General features: G+C 39.7%; 1 protein-coding gene across 1 annotated transcript; it reads left to right on the top strand.

Annotated features, from left to right (window-relative positions):
* The first annotated feature begins 18,271 nt into the window (after positions 1-18,271).
* On the top strand, positions 18,272-19,291 carry LOC111888318 (uncharacterized). The gene is made up of 2 exons (XM_023884474.1): positions 18,272-18,580; positions 18,680-19,291. The coding sequence occupies exons 1-2, from the start codon at positions 18,272-18,274 to the stop codon at positions 19,289-19,291; spliced, it is 921 nt and encodes a 306-aa protein (XP_023740242.1).
* Positions 19,292-25,129: the final 5,838 nt, after the last annotated feature.

The following is a 25,129-nucleotide window of genomic DNA, read 5'->3' as shown; positions in this document are numbered from 1 at the left end:
CGATTACAGAGAGTTAAACAAACTCACTGTCAAAAACCGCTACCCACTCCTACGAATCGATGATCTATTCGACCAGCTCCAAGGAGCTAGCTATTTCTCTAAAATAGACTTACGGTCCGGATACCACCAACTCAAAGTCCGAGAAGAGGATATTCCAAAAACCGCTTTTCGAACCCGCTATGGACATTATGAATTCGTTGTAATGCCCTTCGGTCTAACGAATGCACCTGCCGCATTTATGGACCTAATGAATCGAATCTGTCGACCGTTCCTGGACAACTTCGTCATTGTGTTTATCGATGACATCCTCGTCTATTCTCGAAGCGAAGAGGAGCATGGCCGTCATCTCCGACAAATTTTAGAGACTCTGCGCACGGAAAAGCTTTACGCCAAACTCTCCAAGTGCGACTTCTGGCTTCGGAGTGTGAATTTCTTAGGCTACGTAGTTAGCCAAGATGGAATTCATGTGGATCCCTCTAAGGTCAAAGCTGTGGAAGGATGGGCAACTCCGACTACGCCCACAGAAATTCGTCAGTTCTTAGGCCTAGCAGGTTACTATAGGAGATTCATCCAAAACTTCTCTAAGATCGCCAAGCCGCTTACCTTGCTTACGCAAAAGGGCGTGCCATTCAAGTGGACAGACCGACAAGAGATTGCGTTTCGAACCTTGAAGCAAGCTCTTTGTAGCGCTCCTGTGCTATCTCTACCTGAAGGAACGGAAGATTTTGTAGTGTACTGTGACGCGTCGAATCAAGGCTTAGGTTGCGTTCTCATGCAACGTGGAAGAGTGATAGCATATGCGTCCCGTCAACTAAAGACGCACGAAGTAAATTACACGACCCATGACCTAGAACTGGGAGCCGTGGTCTTCGCCCTAAAAATTTGGAGGCACTACCTGTACGGTACTAAGTGCACCATCTTCACAGACCACAAGAGCCTCCAGCACATCTTGAATCAGAAGGAGCTGAACATGAGACAACGAAGATGGGTGGAGTTGTTAAACGACTACGAATGCGAGATCAAGTACCATCCAGGCAAGGCCAACGTGGTAGCTGACGCATTAAGTCGGAAGGAATACACAAACCGCCGTACGAAAGCGCACTCGATAACCATTCAGTCTCATCTGACCACTCAAATTGCATCAGTTCAGGCAGAGGCTATGAAAGCGGAAAATAGAACTAGCGAGGCATTGCGCGGAATGGAGAAGAACCTGGAAGTCAAAGAGAATGGGGTATACTACTTCATGAACCGCATTTGGGTTCCAAAAATCGGGGGATTCAGAGAGACCGTTATGAAGGAAGCCCACAAGACACGATACTCCATTCATCCTGGTTCGGACAAGATGTATTTGGACATTAAGCAGCACTATTGGTGGCCTAACATGAAGGCGGAAATCGCAACTTATGTTAGTAAGTGCCTTACGTGTGCCAAAGTAAAAGTGGAATACCAGAAACCTACCGGATTGTTACAGCAACCGGCAATCCCTGAGTGGAAATGGGAGGGGATTTCTATGGACTTCGTGACCAAGCTGCCCAAGACATCGGACGGATTGGACACCATATGGGTAATAATCGACCGACTGACGAAATCTGCCCATTTCCTGCCAATCAAAGAGTCCTACAAGATGGAGAGGCTGACGCGTTTGTACCTACGCGAGATTGTAAGACTTCATGGAGTGCCAAAATCTATCATCTCGGATAGGGATAGTAGGTTCACGTCACGCTTTTGGCAGTCGCTCCACAAGGCCATGGGAACTCATCTTGATATGAGCACCGCATATCACCCACAAACGGACAGTCAAAGCGAACGAACCATTCAGACGCTTGAAGACATGCTTCGTGCATGTGTGATAGACTTCGGAAAGTCTTGGGATACCCATCTACCGTTGATCGAGTTTTCATATAACAATAGTTATCATTCGAGCATTAAGGTGGCCCCTTTCGAAGCACTGTACGGGCGTAAATGTAGATCACCGTTATGTTGGGCTGAAGTAGGTGACACCCAGCTAGCAAGAACACATACGTCGGATAGGGCAATGACAGGACCGGAAATCATTCGCGAGACCACAGAAAAGATTGTCCAGATCAAAGCTCGATTACAAGCATCGCGTGACCGGCAAAAGAGCTACGCTGACAAACGACGAAAGCCCTTAGAATTCCAGGTCGGTGATCGAGTATTGTTGAAGGTCTCACCCTGGAAAGGAGTTATACGTTTCGGAAAACGAGGAAAGCTAAACCCGCGATACATTGGACCTTTCGAAATCGTCGCCCGAATAGGTCCAGTAGCATACAGACTACAACTACCCACGGAGCTAAACGGTGTACACCCCGTGTTTCATGTTTCTAATCTGAAAAAGTGCCTATCAGAGGAAACCCTCATCATTCCTCTTGACGAAATCGAAATCAATGAGAATCTCCTGTTCGTCGAAGAACCAATCGAAATCATGGACAGGGAGGTGAAGCGTACTAAACAAAGTCACATCCCGATCATGAAGGTACGGTGGAACGCAAAGCGTGGGCCAGAATTCACGTGGGAACGCGAAGATCAAATGAAGCAGAAGTACCCTCACCTATTCTAGCAATTCTCAAATCTAGCTTTCAAACAGAATTTCGGGACGAAATTCCCTCTAACGGGGGGATGATGTCACAACTGTAAATTTTAAGCTATGTAATCTATACATTCAAGTTAATGTGAATCAAAAACTTCAATCAAATACAACATGCTAGAACTACAAATAGTCATCAAACAATTGGAGACCCTAGAAGTTCTTATTAAGTCTAATTTAGGCTAGAACTTCCTTATTGGATCCAAGTGGACCAATAGGCTTCCAATTAGACTATTATGGGCTTAGAACCCTAATTGGACTCTAAGTGGACCCATATTTACTTATTCCAACATTTTAGGTCATGAATGAAATAGATTAAGAGCCTTGATACATGAATAACCTAAAACTAGTTCACGAAAAACATAAAAATCCCACTACACTCCTTTAGGCTTAAAACACACCCTAATTAACACTAATATTGGGCTTAAGGGCAAAAAGCCCAAAAATCTTTTTTTTTCCCCCACCATTCTCGGCCCAAAGGCCCAAACCCAAGAGGATAAGGAAAGAAGTTGACATTGGTTGCCACCTCATCTTTACCCATGGGATATCCATGCACTAATCTCATTTCTCCATGCACATCACCTCAAATATCACCTCTTCTTCCCTTCTCTCTCTCACTCTCGGCCATACACACTTACACACACCAAAAATATCTCAAATTCTCTCTAGATTCACTCAAGAACACTCTCTTCTTCCCTCTCCAAAATCTCGAGTTCTAGGAAGCTTTCAAGGGGAAATCTCCACAATATTCTTCATCTAAGGTAAGATTATGCATAGATCTATGGTTTAAATTCTTTTGTTATCAAAATCCTTCCCTAATCTATACAAAAATCGTGATCTTACACCCTAGAATCATCTCAAAACTCAAGATCTTCATCAAAGGGAGCCAAGGCCAAAAACACTTCATTTTTCTTCCATCTTTTCCTTGCAAAACCGAATCAACACCCCAAGGTGAGCTTCATACCCCCTATTTTCTGTTTTTATGAGTTTTGTGGGGGGGGAATACAAGTGAAAGTGTAGATCTATATGTGTTTGTATGCCTTGTATGATTTCCATGCTTATATGTATGCTTTTATGTGTTTTTATGTTGGATCTAGCCTTAAAACCCATCAAAACCGAGATATATCTTGTGTTAAATGATTTTAGCTTCAAATATATTTCTAAACACAAAGTGCTTCAAGAAAAATGGCTAAGTGGTTTAGTAATAATTTTCTTTGGGTTAAAAACACAAATTTTGGGCCAAAAATGTGAAAAATACAAAATTAAGGGCCCAAATTGACATTTCACAGATTCTGATGGATCAAATGTGCCAAAACAGTTTCCATAAAACTATTTCTGGAATTATATTCAATTAGAGGATTAAAAACATAAATTTCAAGCTTATTGGGCTAAAAATGAAAATTTCGGCCCAAGGAGGCCCATTATGCGAATTTTTCTGTTTTGGAGGGCCAAAACTGTGAATTTCAGTAAAACAGTGGACTATAAGTGTCCCAAATCCTTTTCAAAGGTTTAAAATGCTTTTTAAATTTAAAAAGGACCAAAGTTGCAAAATTTTTCCAATTTGGGCCAAAATTGTCAAAATTGCGAAAAGAAGGGCTAAAACCGAGAAAAACTGCATTTTCAGGGACTTAAACTGTTTTCTATGAAAAATATGCTGGAAAATATTAATTTCAATACTTTTTGGTGTCAAAATGTCAAGAAAAATAGTTTAAGGACCAAACCGGGAAATATCACATAAAAAGGGTTGAAAATGTAAATTTTACAAATAATGAGGGGCTGAAAACAGAAATATTTCAAGGCTGAATCATTATGTACAATTTGATCAAATAATGACACCGCGACTATCGACGAAATACAACTCATTACAATACCAAAAGTCGTTGTTAAACGAATTGGCTCGGTCTCGAGCCAATGGAAATCTACAACTACTAACTCTTCGATACTTACAAATAACGATTGGTAATACATATACATACGAGTGTGCACAGACGTCTACGCACCATCTTCGGGCCCCAAAAGTGTAAAATCTTGCTTGTTGGGCCTAGCTAGCCCAATGACCTGATCTTAAGGCCCGAAGACACATATTTTCTACGGAGTGTTGAGTTTTACCGACTTGGCACAACGTAGAGTGACTTTCAATGGCTTGTACCACTGGTCCCCAAGGGTCCATGGTATTGCTAGAAGAGTCTGCATATTTTACGAGGTGGGTCGGGGACCCCTCGCACGCATATTTTCCCCAACCGGTTAATGGAGTCACCGGGGTCTTCGTGACCTCTTTCTCTTCGGATGTGGGACTACACTTAGTCCGGGCGATTGGATAACGTGATTAGTACGGACGACGCCTTCGGGTTCGTTAGTATAACTATAAACTAGGCGTTTGTGTAATGCGGGTTTGTAGTAAATAATCATTGCTCGAGAACCTTCCAACGTCGCCTGGGACTGACACTGCTATTTTCGTAATGGTTTCAACGCAACTTAATGGATTCCAAAAGAACTAGGGGAACATCGGGTTTCCCTAGGGTTTTTATTACATACAGATTTGAAACGCATACATCTTCAATGAACATTTTTTTTTAAAGTATAGAAACAAACAAGCATACCTATGGATCTTCACAAACGTTTTCGAAAGCTTTTCTTTTTAGAAAATATCGGATTTTCTGGTGGTTTTTCAAGCAATATAAACATTCGATTTCAAACACTACTTATGAACTCACCAACATTTCATATGTTGACGTTTTTTTTAAAATACTTGTATTCTCAGGGAACCAGTGAATCAAGGAAAAACATACTCAGTGACGGTTGCAGTTTATTTTTGTATGAATTGAACAAATTAATTTTTGGGGAATGTAATGTTAAAACAATGTATGACATGTAAACACTACTGGTTGTACTATGTTGATGAATGGTGACGAATGTTGTTTTGTTTCATATATATTCAATGTTATGGTATTCAATTGAGTCACGACAGCCCCCGGACGTTTCCGCCGTCTGGTTCGGGGGTGTGACAGGTTGGTATCAGAGCTTTGTTTATAGTGAACTAGCATGTCGAGCCATACATTGATATGCAACTATAAACCAAAAAGAAGGACTAACATAACTCTGAACAAAACAAATAAATAAAATACACTTGCCTGCATTAGGAGTAAGGACCTAACGCTGAATCAAACACAATAAAGCTGGTATCTCGATTCATTCGAGACTGTTCTTAGTGATACCAAGGAGCGAATGTAGCCTAATCAACTACATTCTCTCCAAGGTAAAACTAACACACGTCTTGATGAGATCGGAATAGCCAGGGAACCTAAAACTATACCCTTATCACCCAAAAAGAGAATGTTTGCTTAGTCTGTACAATAGTCATAGTACCCTAGGAATAATGTAGCATAATTACGTACTCGCGCAGACAGCATGGCTGGTTTTCATCACCCTGGAGACCCCTACTTCCCTAATCAGGGAAACAACGGGTGGCTAGAGGAGGAGGAGGAGCCTGAGGAAGAGCCTGAAGAAGAACCTGAGGAGGACCCCGAAGAGGAATCAGATGGGGAACCGGAGGCAGAAGTCGAGGGCGAGCCTGTCGAACCCGAAGAAGACGAAGAACCTTTCGGAGAGGAACTTGATGACAGCGAAGGGGGTGATTCGGACGCAGAGTCCGAGGTCATCGATCCCCCTTACCCGATCAGGGTGCCTGCTTATCGTGTGGGACCCACTGGACCTACCCCTCCTTGGGGCATGGATCTTTGGAGATGGAGCAGACATCAGGGACAGCGACCCCCGTTTGGCATGTCACGTGAGTTCTTTGACCTGAGGGACGGAGGACCGGCCGACCGAGCCCTACCGGTCATGGTGAGACGGTTACGGGACACCGGCGACCTTGCTCAGGACACTGCTGATCAAGTACGCCAGCTGTGGACTAGGGTCGAGCGTGCGGAACAGGAGACGCGTGACGTCCTCCGGGAGTTTCACATGAGGCAGGTAAGGTGGGAATCTCGACTCCAGGATGCAGAACGCCTGGTGGCTCGTCTTCAGGGAGCGTCCACATCTTCGGCACCACCTCCTGACGCAGCTCATCGCGGTTAGGGATAGACCTATCGTAGTAGGATATTAGTAACTATGTTATGTACTCCGGCTCTATGTTTAAGTGACTACACTACTCATGGAACGTTATACTGTCGGATTAGTGTTACTTATGTATGCTCCTACGAGCAAATTTTCTTGTACTAAACACGGATAATATTAATAAACTTTTGTGTGTTTTGCTATGATATTCTCAGTTGTTATGTGTTGAGGTGTTATGATTTTATGCTTTATGATAGTAATGCTTAGGTTCGTACCCTACACCTAGTTAGTAGGATCATAACCTCACCGAAACCACGTGCACTCAACATCTTTCCGTTTCATGACAGAAAGATGCCTCGCCCAGCTACTCGCGGAAATCCCGAACCAACCCCGCCGGAAGTTGACTCCACTGCTTTCCAGGCAGCTGTGTCTGCTGCGGTCACGGCAGCTATGGCACAACTTCACCGAGGAAACAATGGAGGAGGCAATGGTCAAGGCTCCGGAAGTTCGAACAACGGGACGAACCAAGGGCTCACTAAAACGTGCACCTACAAGGATTTTGCGAACGCTAAACCCCGAACTTTCAACGGCACTGGGGGAGTGATCGCTCTAAAGCGATGGATCGAGAAGGTAGAGTCGGTGTTCGAGATATGCGAGTGCCCCGAGCAGATGAAGGTGAAGTTCGCGGCCTGCACTTTCGTGGACCAAGCACTCACTTGGTGGAATGGCCACATAGAAGCTATGACACTCCCTGTTGCCAACTCTATACCCTGGACGGAAATGAAAGAGATGTTGACGGCTGAGTACTGCCCCCGAGGTGAAATACAGAAGATGGAGCAGGAGCTGTGGAATCTCACGGTGCAGAATGGGAACATCGATGCTTACATATCGAGATTCAGCGAACTATCCCTGTTGTGCCCGGGTATGATCACATCGGAGGGAAAGAAGATTGAACGATTCATCTGGGGACTGACATCCCCCATTCAAGGGAATGTGATAGCTGCTAACCCTGAAACGTTTGACAGCGCGAAGAGATTGGCAAAGAGGCTATATGATCATAACCACAAAAAGGGCGAAAAACCAGTGGAGACCGAGAAGAAGAAGGAGGGGGATGGTAAGAAGGGATGGAACCACAAAAGAAAGGGGCGTCAGGGCCCCGAGACCTCAAAAAGGCAACAAACAGTGGCAGTTAACGCTGTTACTGCGCCGGTTCCAGCCACCTCACATGCTCCAGCCTCAGCTGCTTCAAATGTTTCAAGACCCTATTCCGGTAACGCTCCCAAGTGCAATAAGTGCAGTTTCCATCATCATGGAGAATGTAAGGAGTTCCATTGCACCAGTTGCAACCGAAGGGGACACACTGCAAAGTTCTGCAGGACTTATCCTTCTCAGAACCAGAGTCAGGGAAACAACCAGAACAACAACAACAACCACCGCAACATCAACAACACCAATGCCGGCGGCAACAACGCAGGGCCTAGCCACACCTGTTTCGGGTGTGGAAGGACGGGACATTTCCGTCGAGATTTCCCTAACAACAACAACAACAACTTACGAAACAGAGGAGCAGGAAGAATGCTGACTATGGGTCAGAGTGATGCAGTTCAAGATCCCGCAGTTGTGACCGGTACGTTTCTCCTAAACCACAATTATGCATGCATCTTATTTGATACCGGAGCGGAGCGAAGTTTCGTAAGCGAGAAGTTTAAACATTTACTAAAACAACAACCCCAGAAGCTAAATGAAACCTATACGGTGGAAATGGCCAATGGGAAAACCGAATCCACTAGGGAGATCTACATCGGATGTACCCTAACCCTTAACCAGCACGTCTTTCGAATAGACCTAATGCCAGTATCAATTAGGAGTTTCGATGTGATTATCGGCATGGATTGGTTAAGCCCCCACCATGCTGAGATTATGTGCCACGAGAAGGCCGTTCGCCTTCGTCTCCCAAATCACGAAACCCTAGTAATTTACGGAGACAAACCCAGTACGAATCTCCGCCTCATCTCGTGCATCAAAGCGCAAAAACACTTGCGAAAGAACAATTTGGCGTTCTTGGCCCACATAGTGGACAAGACCAAAGAAGAAACTAACATCCAAGACATTCCGGTAGCGTGTGAATTTCCGGACGTGTTTCCCGAAGATCTTCCAGGAGTACCCCCAGAGAGACAGGTTGAATTCCGAATCGACCTCGTTCCAGGAGCAACTCCCCTCGCTAAATCACCATATCGGTTGGCACCTGCTGAAATGCAGGAATTATCCAGCCAACTCAGTGAGCTTCTGGACAAGGGATTTATCCGACCTAGCTACTCGCCATGGGGAGCTCCGGTGCTCTTTGTCAAAAAGAAGGATGGATCTTTCAGGATGTGCATCGATTACAGAGAGTTAAACAAACTCACTGTCAAAAACCGCTACCCACTCCTACGAATCGATGATCTATTCGACCAGCTCCAAGGAGCTAGCTATTTCTCTAAAATAGACTTACGGTCCGGATACCACCAACTCAAAGTCCGAGAAGAGGATATTCCAAAAACCGCTTTTCGAACCCGCTATGGACATTATGAATTCGTTGTAATGCCCTTCGGTCTAACGAATGCACCTGCCGCATTTATGGACCTAATGAATCGAATCTGTCGACCGTTCCTGGACAACTTCGTCATTGTGTTTATCGATGACATCCTCGTCTATTCTCGAAGCGAAGAGGAGCATGGCCGTCATCTCCGACAAATTTTAGAGACTCTGCGCACGGAAAAGCTTTACGCCAAACTCTCCAAGTGCGACTTCTGGCTTCGGAGTGTGAATTTCTTAGGCTACGTAGTTAGCCAAGATGGAATTCATGTGGATCCCTCTAAGGTCAAAGCTGTGGAAGGATGGGCAACTCCGACTACGCCCACAGAAATTCGTCAGTTCTTAGGCCTAGCAGGTTACTATAGGAGATTCATCCAAAACTTCTCTAAGATCGCCAAGCCGCTTACCTTGCTTACGCAAAAGGGCGTGCCATTCAAGTGGACAGACCGACAAGAGATTGCGTTTCGAACCTTGAAGCAAGCTCTTTGTAGCGCTCCTGTGCTATCTCTACCTGAAGGAACGGAAGATTTTGTAGTGTACTGTGACGCGTCGAATCAAGGCTTAGGTTGCGTTCTCATGCAACGTGGAAGAGTGATAGCATATGCGTCCCGTCAACTAAAGACGCACGAAGTAAATTACACGACCCATGACCTAGAACTGGGAGCCGTGGTCTTCGCCCTAAAAATTTGGAGGCACTACCTGTACGGTACTAAGTGCACCATCTTCACAGACCACAAGAGCCTCCAGCACATCTTGAATCAGAAGGAGCTGAACATGAGACAACGAAGATGGGTGGAGTTGTTAAACGACTACGAATGCGAGATCAAGTACCATCCAGGCAAGGCCAACGTGGTAGCTGACGCATTAAGTCGGAAGGAATACACAAACCGCCGTACGAAAGCGCACTCGATAACCATTCAGTCTCATCTGACCACTCAAATTGCATCAGTTCAGGCAGAGGCTATGAAAGCGGAAAATAGAACTAGCGAGGCATTGCGCGGAATGGAGAAGAACCTGGAAGTCAAAGAGAATGGGGTATACTACTTCATGAACCGCATTTGGGTTCCAAAAATCGGGGGATTCAGAGAGACCGTTATGAAGGAAGCCCACAAGACACGATACTCCATTCATCCTGGTTCGGACAAGATGTATTTGGACATTAAGCAGCACTATTGGTGGCCTAACATGAAGGCGGAAATCGCAACTTATGTTAGTAAGTGCCTTACGTGTGCCAAAGTAAAAGTGGAATACCAGAAACCTACCGGATTGTTACAGCAACCGGCAATCCCTGAGTGGAAATGGGAGGGGATTTCTATGGACTTCGTGACCAAGCTGCCCAAGACATCGGACGGATTGGACACCATATGGGTAATAATCGACCGACTGACGAAATCTGCCCATTTCCTGCCAATCAAAGAGTCCTACAAGATGGAGAGGCTGACGCGTTTGTACCTACGCGAGATTGTAAGACTTCATGGAGTGCCAAAATCTATCATCTCGGATAGGGATAGTAGGTTCACGTCACGCTTTTGGCAGTCGCTCCACAAGGCCATGGGAACTCATCTTGATATGAGCACCGCATATCACCCACAAACGGACAGTCAAAGCGAACGAACCATTCAGACGCTTGAAGACATGCTTCGTGCATGTGTGATAGACTTCGGAAAGTCTTGGGATACCCATCTACCGTTGATCGAGTTTTCATATAACAATAGTTATCATTCGAGCATTAAGGTGGCCCCTTTCGAAGCACTGTACGGGCGTAAATGTAGATCACCGTTATGTTGGGCTGAAGTAGGTGACACCCAGCTAGCAAGAACACATACGTCGGATAGGGCAATGACAGGACCGGAAATCATTCGCGAGACCACAGAAAAGATTGTCCAGATCAAAGCTCGATTACAAGCATCGCGTGACCGGCAAAAGAGCTACGCTGATAAACGACGAAAGCCCTTAGAATTCCAGGTCGGTGATCGAGTATTGTTGAAGGTCTCACCCTGGAAAGGAGTTATACGTTTCGGAAAACGAGGAAAGCTAAACCCGTGATACATTGGACCTTTCGAAATCGTCGCCCGAATAGGTCCAGTAGCATACAGACTACAACTACCCACGGAGCTAAACGGTGTACACCCCGTGTTTCATGTTTCTAATCTGAAAAAGTGCCTATCAGAGGAAACTCTCATCATTCCTCTTGACGAAATCGAAATCAATGAGAATCTCCTGTTCGTCGAAGAACCAATCGAAATCATGGACAGGGAGGTGAAGCGTACTAAACAAAGTCACATCCCGATCGTGAAGGTACGGTGGAACGCAAAGCGTGGGCCAGAATTCACGTGGGAACGCGAAGATCAAATGAAGCAGAAGTACCCTCACCTATTCTAGCAATTCTCAAATCTAGCTTTCAAACAGAATTTCGGGACGAAATTCCCTCTAACGGGGGGATGATGTCACAACTGTAAATTTTAAGCTATGTAATCTATACATTCAAGTTAATGTGAATCAAAAACTTCAATCAAATACAACATGCTAGAACTACAAATAGTCATCAAACAATTGGAGACCCTAGAAGTTCTTATTAAGTCTAATTTAGGCTAGAACTTCCTTATTGGATCCAAGTGGACCAATAGGCTTCCAATTAGACTATTATGGGCTTAGAACCCTAATTGGACTCTAAGTGGACCCATATTTACTTATTCCAACATTTTAGGTCATGAATGAAATAGATTAAGAGCCTTGATACATGAATAACCTAAAACTAGTTCAAGAAAAACATAAAAATCCCACTACACTCCTTTAGGCTTAAAACACACCCTAATTAACACTAATATTGGGCTTAAGGGCAAAAAGCCCAAAAATCTTTTTTTTTCCCCCACCATTCTCGGCCCAAAGGCCCAAACCCAAGAGGATAAGGAAAGAAGTTGACATTGGTTGCCACCTCATCTTTACCCATGGGATATCCATGCACTAATCTCATTTCTCCATGCACATCACCTCAAATATCACCTCTTCTTCCCTTCTCTCTCTCACTCTCGGCCATACACACTTACACACACCAAAAATATCTCAAATTCTCTCTAGATTCACTCAAGAACACTCTCTTCTTCCCTCTCCAAAATCTCGAGTTCTAGGAAGCTTTCAAGGGGAAATCTCCACAATATTCTTCATCTAAGGTAAGATTATGCATAGATCTATGGTTTAAATTCTTTTGTTATCAAAATCCTTCCCTAATCTATACAAAAATCGTGATCTTACACCCTAGAATCATCTCAAAACTCAAGATCTTCATCAAAGGGAGCCAAGGCCAAAAACACTTCATTTTTCTTCCATCTTTTCCTTGCAAAACCGAATCAACACCCCAAGGTGAGCTTCATACCCCCTATTTTCTGTTTTTATGAGTTTTGTGGGGGGGGGGGAATACAAGTGAAAGTGTAGATCTATATGTGTTTGTATGCCTTGTATGATTTCCATGCTTATATGTATGCTTTTATGTGTTTTTATGTTGGATCTAGCCTTAAAACCCATCAAAACCGAGATATATCTTGTGTTAAATGATTTTAGCTTCAAATATATTTCTAAACACAAAGTGCTTCAAGAAAAATGGCTAAGTGGTTTAGTAATAATTTTCTTTGGGTTAAAAACACAAATTTTGGGCCAAAAATGTGAAAAATACAAAATTAAGGGCCCAAATTGACATTTCACAGATTCTGATGGATCAAATGTGCCAAAACAGTTTCCATAAAACTATTTCTGGAATTATATTCAATTAGAGGATTAAAAACATAAATTTCAAGCTTATTGGGCTAAAAATGAAAATTTCGGCCCAAGGAGGCCCATTATGCGAATTTTTCTGTTTTGGAGGGCCAAAACTGTGAATTTCAGTAAAACAGTGGACTATAAGTGTCCCAAATCCTTTTCAAAGGTTTAAAATGCTTTTTAAATTTAAAAAGGACCAAAGTTGCAAAAATTTTCCAATTTGGGCCAAAATTGTCAAAATTGCGAAAAGAAGGGCTAAAACCGAGAAAAACTGCATTTTCAGGGACTTAAACTGTTTTCTATGAAAAATATGCTGGAAAATATTAATTTCAATACTTTTTGGTGTCAAAATGTCAAGAAAAATAGTTTAAGGACCAAACCGGGAAATATCACATAAAAAGGGTTGAAAATGTAAATTTTACAAATAATGAGGGGCTGAAAACAGAAATATTTCAAGGCTGAATCATTATGTACAATTTGATCAAATAATGACACCGCGACTATCGACGAAATACAACTCATTACAATACCAAAAGTCGTTGTTAAACGAATTGGCTCGGTCTCGAGCCAATGGAAATCTACAACTACTAACTCTTCGATACTTACAAATAACGATTGGTAATACATATACATACGAGTGTGCACAGACGTCTACGCACCATCTTCGGGCCCCAAAAGTGTAAAATCTTGCTTGTTGGGCCTAGCTAGCCCAATGACCTGATCTTAAGGCCCGAAGACACATATTTTCTACGGAGTGTTGAGTTTTACCGACTTGGCACAACGTAGAGTGACTTTCAATGGCTTGTACCACTGGTCCCCAAGGGTCCATGGTATTGCTAGAAGAGTCTGCATATTTTACGAGGTGGGTCGGGGACCCCTCGCACGCATATTTTCCCCAACCGGTTAATGGAGTCACCGGGGTCTTCGTGACCTCTTTCTCTTCGGATGTGGGACTACACTTAGTCCGGGCGATTGGATAACGTGATTAGTACGGACGACGCCTTCGGGTTCGTTAGTATAACTATAAACTAGGCGTTTGTGTAATGCGGGTTTGTAGTAAATAATCATTGCTCGAGAACCTTCCAACGTCGCCTGGGACTGACACTGCTATTTTCGTAATGGTTTCAACGCAACTTAATGGATTCCAAAAGAACTAGGGGAACATCGGGTTTCCCTAGGGTTTTTATTACATACAGATTTGAAACGCATACATCTTCAATGAACATTTTTTTTAAAGTATAAAAACAAACAAGCATACCTATGGATCTTCACAAACGTTTTCGAAAGCTTTTCTTTTTAGAAAATATCGGATTTTCTGGTGGTTTTTCAAGCAATATAAACATTCGATTTCAAACACTACTTATGAACTCACCAACATTTCATATGTTGACGTTTTTTTTAAAATACTTGTATTCTCAGGGAACCAGTGAATCAAGGAAAAACATACTCAGTGACGGTTGCAGTTTATTTTTGTATGAATTGAACAAATTAATTTTTGGGGAATGTAATGTTAAAACAATGTATGACATGTAAACACTACTGGTTGTACTATGTTGATGAATGGTGACGAATGTTGTTTTGTTTCATATATATTCAATGTTATGGTATTCAATTGAGTCACGACAGCCCCCGGACGTTTCCGCCGTCTGGTTCGGGGGTGTGACAAATACCCTTCCAAGGGTAAATTGACCATTTTACCCTTAACTCAATCCAGCCCAACACTAGGTAGGCTCCCAAGCCCACCAATGGCCCAAAGTCCAGAAGTCCAAAACAAAGCCCATTATTGGCCCAATTTACTAAATTGGGCCCACCTCACCAAATGGACCTAAACTCACGATCCATAACAACCAACGGGCCCATAATACTCTATCCATAATGTCCAGTCATGGCCCAAAATCCAGCAGCCCAAATAACAGCCCAAACCCTAAGGCCCAAAATGAAAACCCAACAGAGGGAGTACGCTGGGCGTACACGCCGATTCACAACAGGGGATCGGGACACTGACTCGCTACGCGGGGCGTACTCACATGTTACGCGGGGCGTAACTTCGCTACTCATTAAGTCCCTATAACTTCTTAATGGCTTAAGCTCTTAAGCCCAAACTTCAGATTCCTAGGCCAAACATGCCTAAGATTCATAAAGTCTCAAAATTTATCACTTGTGACGTCAATAAAGACCTTAATCCAAGGTCTTAATCCATTAAGACCCACATATCTCACACATGGAACAACCACAACCCTTGGGACCTCATTTTTCTCACTCAAGACCTCTCCTAAGGTCTGAAAGGACAGATAATCTTGACCAACTCGAAACATGCAACAAGATGAGGACTTTTGGAACAAGAATGGTGTCAAAGCTTCACAACACATAGATCTACACAATATTAATGCCAAGCAAGAAGCTTTATACCTCAAATAGGCTCCAAAGGATGATGTCTTCCCAGATCTATAAGCTCCAGCCGTTCCTCTCCTTCTTTGACAACTTCTCCTTTCTTCCTTTATGCTCTCCTTTGCTAATCCAAGCTTTTCAAGACCAAACACACCCAATCAAGGAGGTGGGACGACTATCTTAGGGTTTCTGAGGTTAAGGGAGAGCTTATGGAGGCTAGGGTATGAACCAACATGTTCCTTATATAGTGGCTGACCCTAATTTTAGGGTTTTAGAACTCTGAGAGTACGCTGGGCGTACCTCTAGTATGCTGGGCATACTCAGCCTTGCACCCGCGTCCATATACGCCTTACGTTGGGCGTAATCCCAGCTTACGCTGGGCGTACTTGGCGAGTCCCCAAATTTCATACTTGGCCCTCATTAATCCACTTTTCCCACAAGATGATCAAAATACCACTTCTCTTAAATCCGGGGACTCACAATTAGGGACTCTTAGGAACGGGGCATTACATATACGGTTTAAATCATTAAAAACCTATATAAAACATCCATTCCACACACATCTCAAATAAACAAACAATATATAACACATAGCACGTATTTCATAGCAAATACTTCATATTTATGTGTTAGAAGAAGTAACTACACACTCACTAGATTAGACGATGCTCGAACAGCACTACGGCTTGTAAAGTAGTATTCTTCGATGAAACCGGGGTATGTTCACACACTGGGCTTCTCGTGGGCAGAGCTTCGGCTTTGAAACGCTTTTCTCCTCGGGATCTTCGAAGCGACGGGACTCGCTTCGGGTATCGGGATGATACCGGGGCTTCGGGGGTACTTCTTTGCACGTAAATCGATGTGATATGGGTGAGAGAAGGGCGAATTAGCAACCTTGGCCGGCTGCCCCTTCAAATCTATTTATAGGGTTGATTTCTCGATTTTCACGTCGTGAACAGTATTTTCACGTTGTGGGCTTGATCGTCACTGCATGCGTCATCGCAAGTTGGGTCTGGCAGACTCCAGGAGGCGTCAGAAGACATTTCACGTCGTGAACACTGATTTCTCGTCGTGGTCTCTGATAGTTTTGGGGTTTCGCGCCCCAAACTTCAGAAATTCATAACTTTCGCATACGAACTCCGTTTTTGACGTTCTTTATATCGATATGAAGGTCAGATTATGATCTACAACTCTCGTTTAGACTTCGTCGGCTAATTTTGACTTTATTTTTATTATATTATTTTTAGTAGGCCGTGACAGGAAAACTCCGTTAGAAAATCATAACTCCTTCGTCTGACGTCCGTTTTCGTCTGTCTTTTCACCGTTGGACTATTATCGATGAGATCTTCAATTCTCATTTATATTGTTTCAGCTAAATATCGCTCGATCTCATATTCGAACTTCGGGTTGTACACTGCTAAGTCGAAACTTCGAAAAATCATAACTTCCTCATTATGAAGTCAGATTTGGGCATTCTGTTAATGCACGCTCTAGGTTTAACGTATTCTAAAAATTTTGTTTAGATCGCTAAATCCAAATATCGATCTATCGTAAATTCACTATTTACATCGCACTGTGTTGTGTCGGTTCTGTTGCAAAACTTCGAAAGGTCATAACTTCTTCATTATAACTCGGATTTTGGCATTCTTTATATATCCAGAATCCTTGTCACGACCACTACAACTTAGTTAAGATTATTCATTCTAAATAATCTTCTATCAAAAAGTCGTTTTCGACACTTATTGTCTCTTAATTGACTAGCCCGGATCTACAGGCGTTACAGGCTGCAACTCATCTTTTATTACTCTCGTTCCAAAGACCAAAGATCCTGTCAAACTTGGTGATTATAGACCCGTCAACCTTATTGGTTGTATGTATAAAATCATCACCAAGGTTCTCGCTTCTAGGCTTAAGGTGGTGATTGGTAACATTATTAATGAGACACAATCAGCATATGTGGATGGCAAGAACATTCTTGACGGACCCCTAATTATGAATGAAGTATGTACTTGGGCAAAAAAGTTGAAAAAGGAAAACTTTTTTGTTTAAAGTTGATTTTGAAAAATCTTTTGACTCTGTAAACTGGAATTTCTTGAGCTCAATCATGGAGTAGATGGGTTTCGGAACTAAATGGAGATTATGGATTCGGGGGTGCTTAAAATCCGCTAGGGCCTCTGTTATCGTCAATGGCTCTCCCACTCGTGAATTCCCGTTATTGAAAGGTGTCAGAAAAGGTGATCCTCTTTCACCTTTTTTCTTCATTATTGTAGTGGATAGTATGAATATAACTATGAAAACCGCTAGTGCAAAATCTATCTTCAACGGCATCAAACTTCCAAATAAAGGTCCTCTAATATCGTATCTACTCTATGCCGATGACGTTATATTTGTGGGTGAAGGGAATCATTCTAACATAAAAAACATCTCGAGGATTCTTAGATGTTCCCAAGTCTCATCAGGGCTAAAAGTCAATTTCCACAAATCAAAAGTGATTGGGTTATGCGTGGAGAATAGTGAAACTAGGAGTTAGGCGATTGAATTGGGATGTCTAGTGGAGTCTCTCCCATTCATGTACCTCGGAGTCCCGGTAGGGGCAAACACGTCACAGAAAAAATACTGGCAACCTGTTATTGAGAGATTTCAATCTAAATTATCGAACTAGAAAGCTAGACACTTATCTTTTGGTGGAAGGGTGACGTTGATCAAAGCGGTTCTTGGTAGCTTGCCGAGATATTACTTGAGAAGAAACTTCTTATGGGGAGTTTCAAGCGCTGGGAGGAAGATCAACTGTATCGCTTGGGATAAGGTTTTATCTTAAAAAAGGTGGTCTAGGGATTGGGTCACTCAAGGCGTAGAATTTGGCACTACTATGTAAATAGCTTTGGAGGTTATATAATGAACCAAGCTCTCTTTGGAGCTCGTTCATTTATGGTATACACAATCTTGAAAGAAAACCATGGTAGTATTTCTCGAAAAATAACCTTATCGGGTGTGTGGAAAAACATCTCCAAAGTTGTTAACGATCTTGCTGGGATGAATATTAATGTTGATGATATCTTCCAACAACATGTATTCTTGGAGAACAAAACGTTGCTATGGAAAGACAAGTGGATTGCCCACAACACACTTAATGAACTGTTTCCAAACTTATACGCTTTAGAATCCCGGAAAACTTATTTCATTTCTGAAAGGAGAGAGGGCAAGGTTTTTAAATGGGAATGGAAATCAACTCCAAATTCAGATCAATCCAACCAAGAACCAGTTGACTTGAACCTAATTTTATGTAATTATAACTTTTTGCAGGAACATGATAAATTCCGACGCAAGCTCAATCCAGACGGTGAGTACACAGTGAATGCCCTACAGAGACTTGTTGATTCAAAAAACACGAACATAGGAGGCGAGCCTTTTATATGGCTACAAATTGTCCCGAAAAAAGTATCCAACTTTGTATGGAGGGTGAAGCAAGGGAAGATTTTGGTAGCAGCTGAACTGTCAAAGCGAGGTGTTCAAACTGACTCACGTATCTGTAAACTTTGTAATACAGGTGAAGAATCGACAGATCATCTGCTTACAAGTTGCACTTTTGCTTCAGAAGTCATTAAAAGAACTCTCAACTGGTGCGAAATTCGTCAGGTGCAATTTACAAAGGTGAAGGAATTGCTTGATTTTGGTGCCCGATGGGGAAATTGCCCCAAAAAATGCAAACGACTATTAGCCATTCTATATGGGCTTATCTGGCGAATTTGGAAGGCTAGGAATAACATAATCTTCAATAACATGGTTCAATCCCCTACATCGTTAGTTGATGATGTCATCGCATTGGTTTTCTCTTGGCATAAATTTCGGGGGTCATGTTACTTATGTAAATGGTTTGAGTGGTGTTGCTCTCCTTTCTTATGTTGTAACTTGTAAACTATGTTTTTGTTCCCTTGCCTCCGGCTAGTTACTTGCTAGTCGTGTGGTCTTTTTTATTTATATTATTTGCCATTTCCAAAAAAAACTTATATTCAAATACAATTTAATGGTAAGGAGTATTGCTCCTATGAATAAATATGATTGGATTTGTTACATATGTAGCTACTACTTGGATCGTGGGTTACTTATGTCATTGATATGTTGTTAGAAATATTTGACCAAAATCGTCAAAAAAAAAAAAATCCTAATTGATATATATGATCCTGTTTTTTCACATGGACAATTGTATGTTGTCTTATCTGGAGTTCAAAATAGAGAAATATTGAAAATGTTACCTTTAGATAAGGATGATAGACTTACAAACAAAACTTTCAATATTGTGTATAAAGAAGTTTTTGGAAACTTATAAATGCTTCGTAGTTTTTAAATTCAAACAATTGTGTTTTTTTATTTATTTTTATTACATTTCTTTTATGTTTTATTTTTTGTATACCATTGTAATTTATATTATTCATTGTGTTTATCTTCAAGCTCTATTAAAATTTATATTCTTTTTTATAAATATATATTAATAATATAAATGTTTTATAAATTTTAAACAAACTTAACTCTTATTAATAATATAAATGTTTTATAACTTTAAATAATCAATACAAAAAGTTTTAAACAAACTTAACTCTTATTAATAATATAAATGTTTTATAAATTTTTTACATGTGGTTGCCACGGGTTGTAAGCTAGTATACTTATATTAAAATACAAGTTAATGGTAAGGAGTATTGCTCCTATGAATAAATATGACTGAATTTGTTACATATGTAGCTACTACTTGGATCATGGGTTACTTATGTCATTGATATGTTGTTAGAAATATTTGACCAAAATCGTCAAAAAAAAAATCCTAATTGATATATATATATATATATATATATATATATATATATATATATATATATATATATATATATATATATATATATATATATATGATGTAGGTTTCATTTTGAGAGTTACTACTCATTAGACATGGTAATTGGGTTGGGTTCGGGTTTACGGGTCATAGTGGTCGTCAGCCAGTGGTGGTCTGGTGGATGCGATCTTCGTCCGTGACTCGTGAGTAAGCGTGTTTTCTTTTTTGATTAGGGCACCGCAAAAAACATAATTATACAAATACAAAAGGTGAAAGAATACAATGATACAAAATATTACGGAATAAAACAAGATTTCATTAATAATTAAATATATCTATTTTTTTAAATGTAATATATATATATATATATATATATATATATATATATATATATATATATATATATATATATATATATATATATATATACGGGTTGACGAGTTGACCCGCAAACCAGAGGCATATCTACTAAGGCCCAAGGTAAGTCCTAGGACCTACTTAAATTTTGCTGATGTGACATCTCATAATATAGTCATAACACCATGAACACCATTTCCCCCTTGCAGTTATAACATATCTTGTTGGCGTTATGACATATTGAAACGAAAACATTGATTGGCTGCACATTTCTTCTCTCTCTATTTTTCTCCACTTAACTACCTCATAACATGGTAATACCATCATGAACACTATTTCCCCCTAGGTGTTATAAGGTGTTATAACACCACCTCAATGGGCCCATACCTAATGCTCTAATATATATAGTAGAAAAAATAGAAACTACCTTAGAAAAAATTAATGACCTATCTTGAGTTTGTATTTTTTTTTAAATGTCTTAAAAACTATTTTAAAATGAAAAAAAAAAAAACAAGTTACTATGGTCGGTTTGTTATTTTAAATTATGAGATTGCTAACAAAAAATTAATAACTCTTAATCGGCACTCTCAAAATACCAATACATAAATAAATTGTTCTAATAAAAAGAAGCACACATGCCAAAAACTCTCACACTCTGATCACCGTTTTATCAATGGACTAATAATTAACTAGTTTTTTATTAAAACGTACGGTTTTTTCAGTTATATTTCAGTCGGATTTTACAAATTTTAATCGGTGATGTCTGAGCGGTTTTAACCGGTTGAACTGTTTGGTTCAGTTTTTTAAGGTTCACAACCTGATCCGACCCGACCCCCACAAGTGTTGTTGAGATTTCACTTAATTTGGGAACCACGTGATTTTTTATTCTAAATTCGTCACTGCTGCGAACCCAAATAGGTAACTCAACCCAACCCATGAAATAAACGAGTTGACGGGTTAGGGGGTCAAAAATCTCAACTCAAACACGTCTATTTTCAGGTTTGGTCAGTATCATGTTACAGGTTGGGTCGAAAGTTATCACCCTACTACTCATATAAATACTTATTGATACAAGTAATTTAATGCTTATATATAGAATATAAAAGAAACTCTACATGAATCTAGTTAAGAACTTCATGTTTAATGTCAAAACAAAAGAAAAATCTCATTCATATCATCGAATTCATGCTACATGTAATAAAGATGAGAATATTGTTTATAGAAAGTGTCTAACTCAAATACACGATCATTTTTGGTATCCAAATTGATAACGGTATCCTCTATTCTATCGTGTTCCCTTTCCAACAAATTTTGTTTATTGGATAAACAATAAATATATAAATATAATATAAGATTCTATTGCAAAGTATTGTAATTCGTATATTATTGTTGTAGAAAAATCTTATGCTATTTAATGTGGGCAATCTACCCTAATAAATGAAAATGACTTTGCCACATGTCCTTTTCTCATTCATTTGGACACATGACATTTTTTAGAAATTTTAAATTTTTCTATTTTCCATTTGTCATTTTATTGTATTTTTGATTTTATTAAATTAAAATCCACATTTAATATATAAGGTAATATATATGTAAGGTATTTATTAGAAAATTGTTTATATATGTAATGTATCTAATGCATTAAAGTCTCATTAATTTTAATAATTTAAAAATTTTCTAATTTTTCTTATAAATTTAAAGTTTTCAAATTGTTAAAATTTTATATTTATTTTTTTTTAAATAAACCCATGTAATACATGGGTCTCACACCTAGTATGTTATTATATGTTATCATACTAAAAATGTTCGCTTCATCATCTTAAATCATATTTTTGGTGTTATAACACCCAATATGGAAATTGAACAACACCAAATAACATGTGATAGCATCTATTATTTTCTATTTATTTTATTGATTTTTTTCTTTTTAATTTCTATTTTTCTAATTTGTTTTATTTTTTTTAATTTATGTCATAATATTTTTAAAAAACATATAAATTAATAAAACATAATTAGATTAAATACTTAATTAAACATACCATTTTAAAAATTAAAACGACATTACAAATAAAAAAAAACATTGACCGAAAACATACGATAATCCTACTAACTTTAAAAACATAAAACTGATACACTATTCTTCGCCTAAATATTTCTGCTCGATCTTCGCCTTCATTTTTCGGAGCACCTCTGTCCGTCTCGGTGGCATATTTTTTTCGCTAGTTTGAAGAACTATCAAATCCTTCGTAATGCGATCTCTCTCGGCTTTACGGCAAAGGAACTCCAAATGCTCACGTTGCAACTCATATCTTTTACGTGCGATTTCATTGTGGTCGTCAAATTTCTGGTTCATTTTCGCTTACTCTCGAAGTCTACTTTCGTTTTCCGCCGCATGTCGTTGAGCTCGTCTCGCTTTGTCGTGACCTATAGGTCGTCGAGGCGGAGAGATCTTTTCGATGTCATTGAAGTCGTCCGGTATCTCATCCGTGTCCGCAATGAGGTCGATGTTCGTGCGTGCGTCCAAAACGTCGACTGAACCCGAGCCGCAAGACCTCTTGGATTGTTGTTCCGAAAATGTGTTCATTTTATTCCATTTTTGGTCTTCCTCGACAATCTCCCAAATCTTTCCGTGCTCGAAAACGTGACTCGTCTCGACATGATATTGGTCCATCGCCGCTCTATAAACATCAAAATCATTATCACTGTTTGCTTGTGCGAGGAAAGTTTGTTGTAGATGGAATTGAACTTGGTACACTTCTTGTTTATTTGAGTCAATTTGCTACTCTAACATATCGTGATTTGTGATAATTTGCATCCTTCTTCAAAATGGTCCGAAATTTTCTCGATCATAGCTTCCCAAAAAGCATCTTTTCTCATATCGTTTCCTTAAGTTGGATTTTTTTGATGTCCCACACCATGACACCGTCAACGCGTATTCTTCCTCCACAGTCCACCATGTTGGAGGTCGTCTTCTGATTGCTCCATCATGACTGCTTTCCTTTTGCTTCTTGCTCTCCCTTTGTTGGTTGTTTTTTTTTCGGCTCCCCTCTGTTTGCGTCTCGGGTACCGTTTATTGCGTGGGTGGTGGTTGTGTGGTATTTGGTTGCATTGTAGTGAATGTGTTGAAAAGGTTTTGTGGAAGGGTTGTAAGGAATTGTGGTGAGGGTGAGGCGGGAGTGAAAAAAGTTGTCGGAAATTGGATGTTACGGTGTGCCTTGAGTGTTAAGGATGTTCGCATACAACTCATATTGTACAAAACCGAGAGGCGGAGATGTATTAAGAGGAGTGTTTGGGTTTTGATCCATATGATGTTTTGTGTAAAAAATGAATTGAGAAATGATATGTAAAAATTGAAATGAGAAATGGTGGGTAAAATTTGAAGTGAAAATGTATATATATCGTGAGTAAAAATTGAAAAAAAATAGTTTTTTTTTAAACATTTTGACTGTTATTCAACGGTCCATTTTATGATCGTTAACAAAAATGTTGACGAGTTTTAATCCATTTCTTCTCGTTGCCATGATAACGCATGCTAACATAACGCCTAAAAATGGGGAACCGGGACGGTGTTCATCGCGTTATGACATCATTATCCCGCCGCTACGTCGTAATAACGCCGTCTAGCGTTACCCATACTGAGTCGTCTTAGAGTTAACTTATGTATCACAATAAATTATGAAAGTAAATTGAATTTGTCAAAAAAAAATTGTTATTAATCTATTTAAATTCCTATTCTAATAAAAGATTCAAATTTTGTCAAATCCTCAAATCATCTTCTATGAAAATTAAATTACCATTTTACCTTTCATCCTCATTAATATAAATCATATAATTTAATAATAAATCAGAAATGCACAAACTTCTTTTAATTTCGACTTCTTAATTTTAGAAATCAATTTAAATTTTGAAATACCTAAATCCCGTATGAGATTATAATATTATTTTTATAATTGACTTTGTTCCTTTTTTTTTCATCTTATTCAAATTTATATTGTATTACAAAATCATAATTTTTATCAAATATCTACACATATAAAACGTAGATCATATATTTATAACAATGTATATACTAATTTTAGCTAATCATTATAAACTTAAACACAACTTTTATCTTTGTAAATTAATAAATTTTAACAAATCTTTTATTGGTTGTTACGATTATAAATTATCAATAATATTTTTTTACTTGTGGTTTTTACGGGTATTAAACGTATTATATATGTTTTTAATATTAAATATTTCTAATATCTACAAAAATCCATATACAAACAATGAGGGAGGGATAAAACCAAGGGCTTTTTATTGGATTAGTTTATGCTCTTTTTTCATTTCTTTCATCCAAATGGTGTTTGTCTCCTTGAGGGTAGGAATTTTCGGTTTTTGCACTTGGATATTGCTAAATATCAATCTGTTCACATTTGATTTCTTGTTCTTCTTGCCTATCACAAAGAGTAGCAAGTTTCTATAGTTGTACAGGATTTATAAAAATTTATTTATATTTTAGGTCTAATTATACAAAAGTATTATATTTTATCAAAATTTTACAGTTTAAGCATTATATTATTATT

This window comes from Lactuca sativa, chromosome 3 (assembly GCF_002870075.4).
Source record: "Lactuca sativa cultivar Salinas chromosome 3, Lsat_Salinas_v11, whole genome shotgun sequence".
In the NCBI taxonomy this organism is placed as follows: domain Eukaryota; kingdom Viridiplantae; phylum Streptophyta; class Magnoliopsida; order Asterales; family Asteraceae; genus Lactuca; species Lactuca sativa.
Note: the sequence above shows the minus strand (reverse complement) of the source record. Positions and strands in the feature narration are given on the sequence as shown.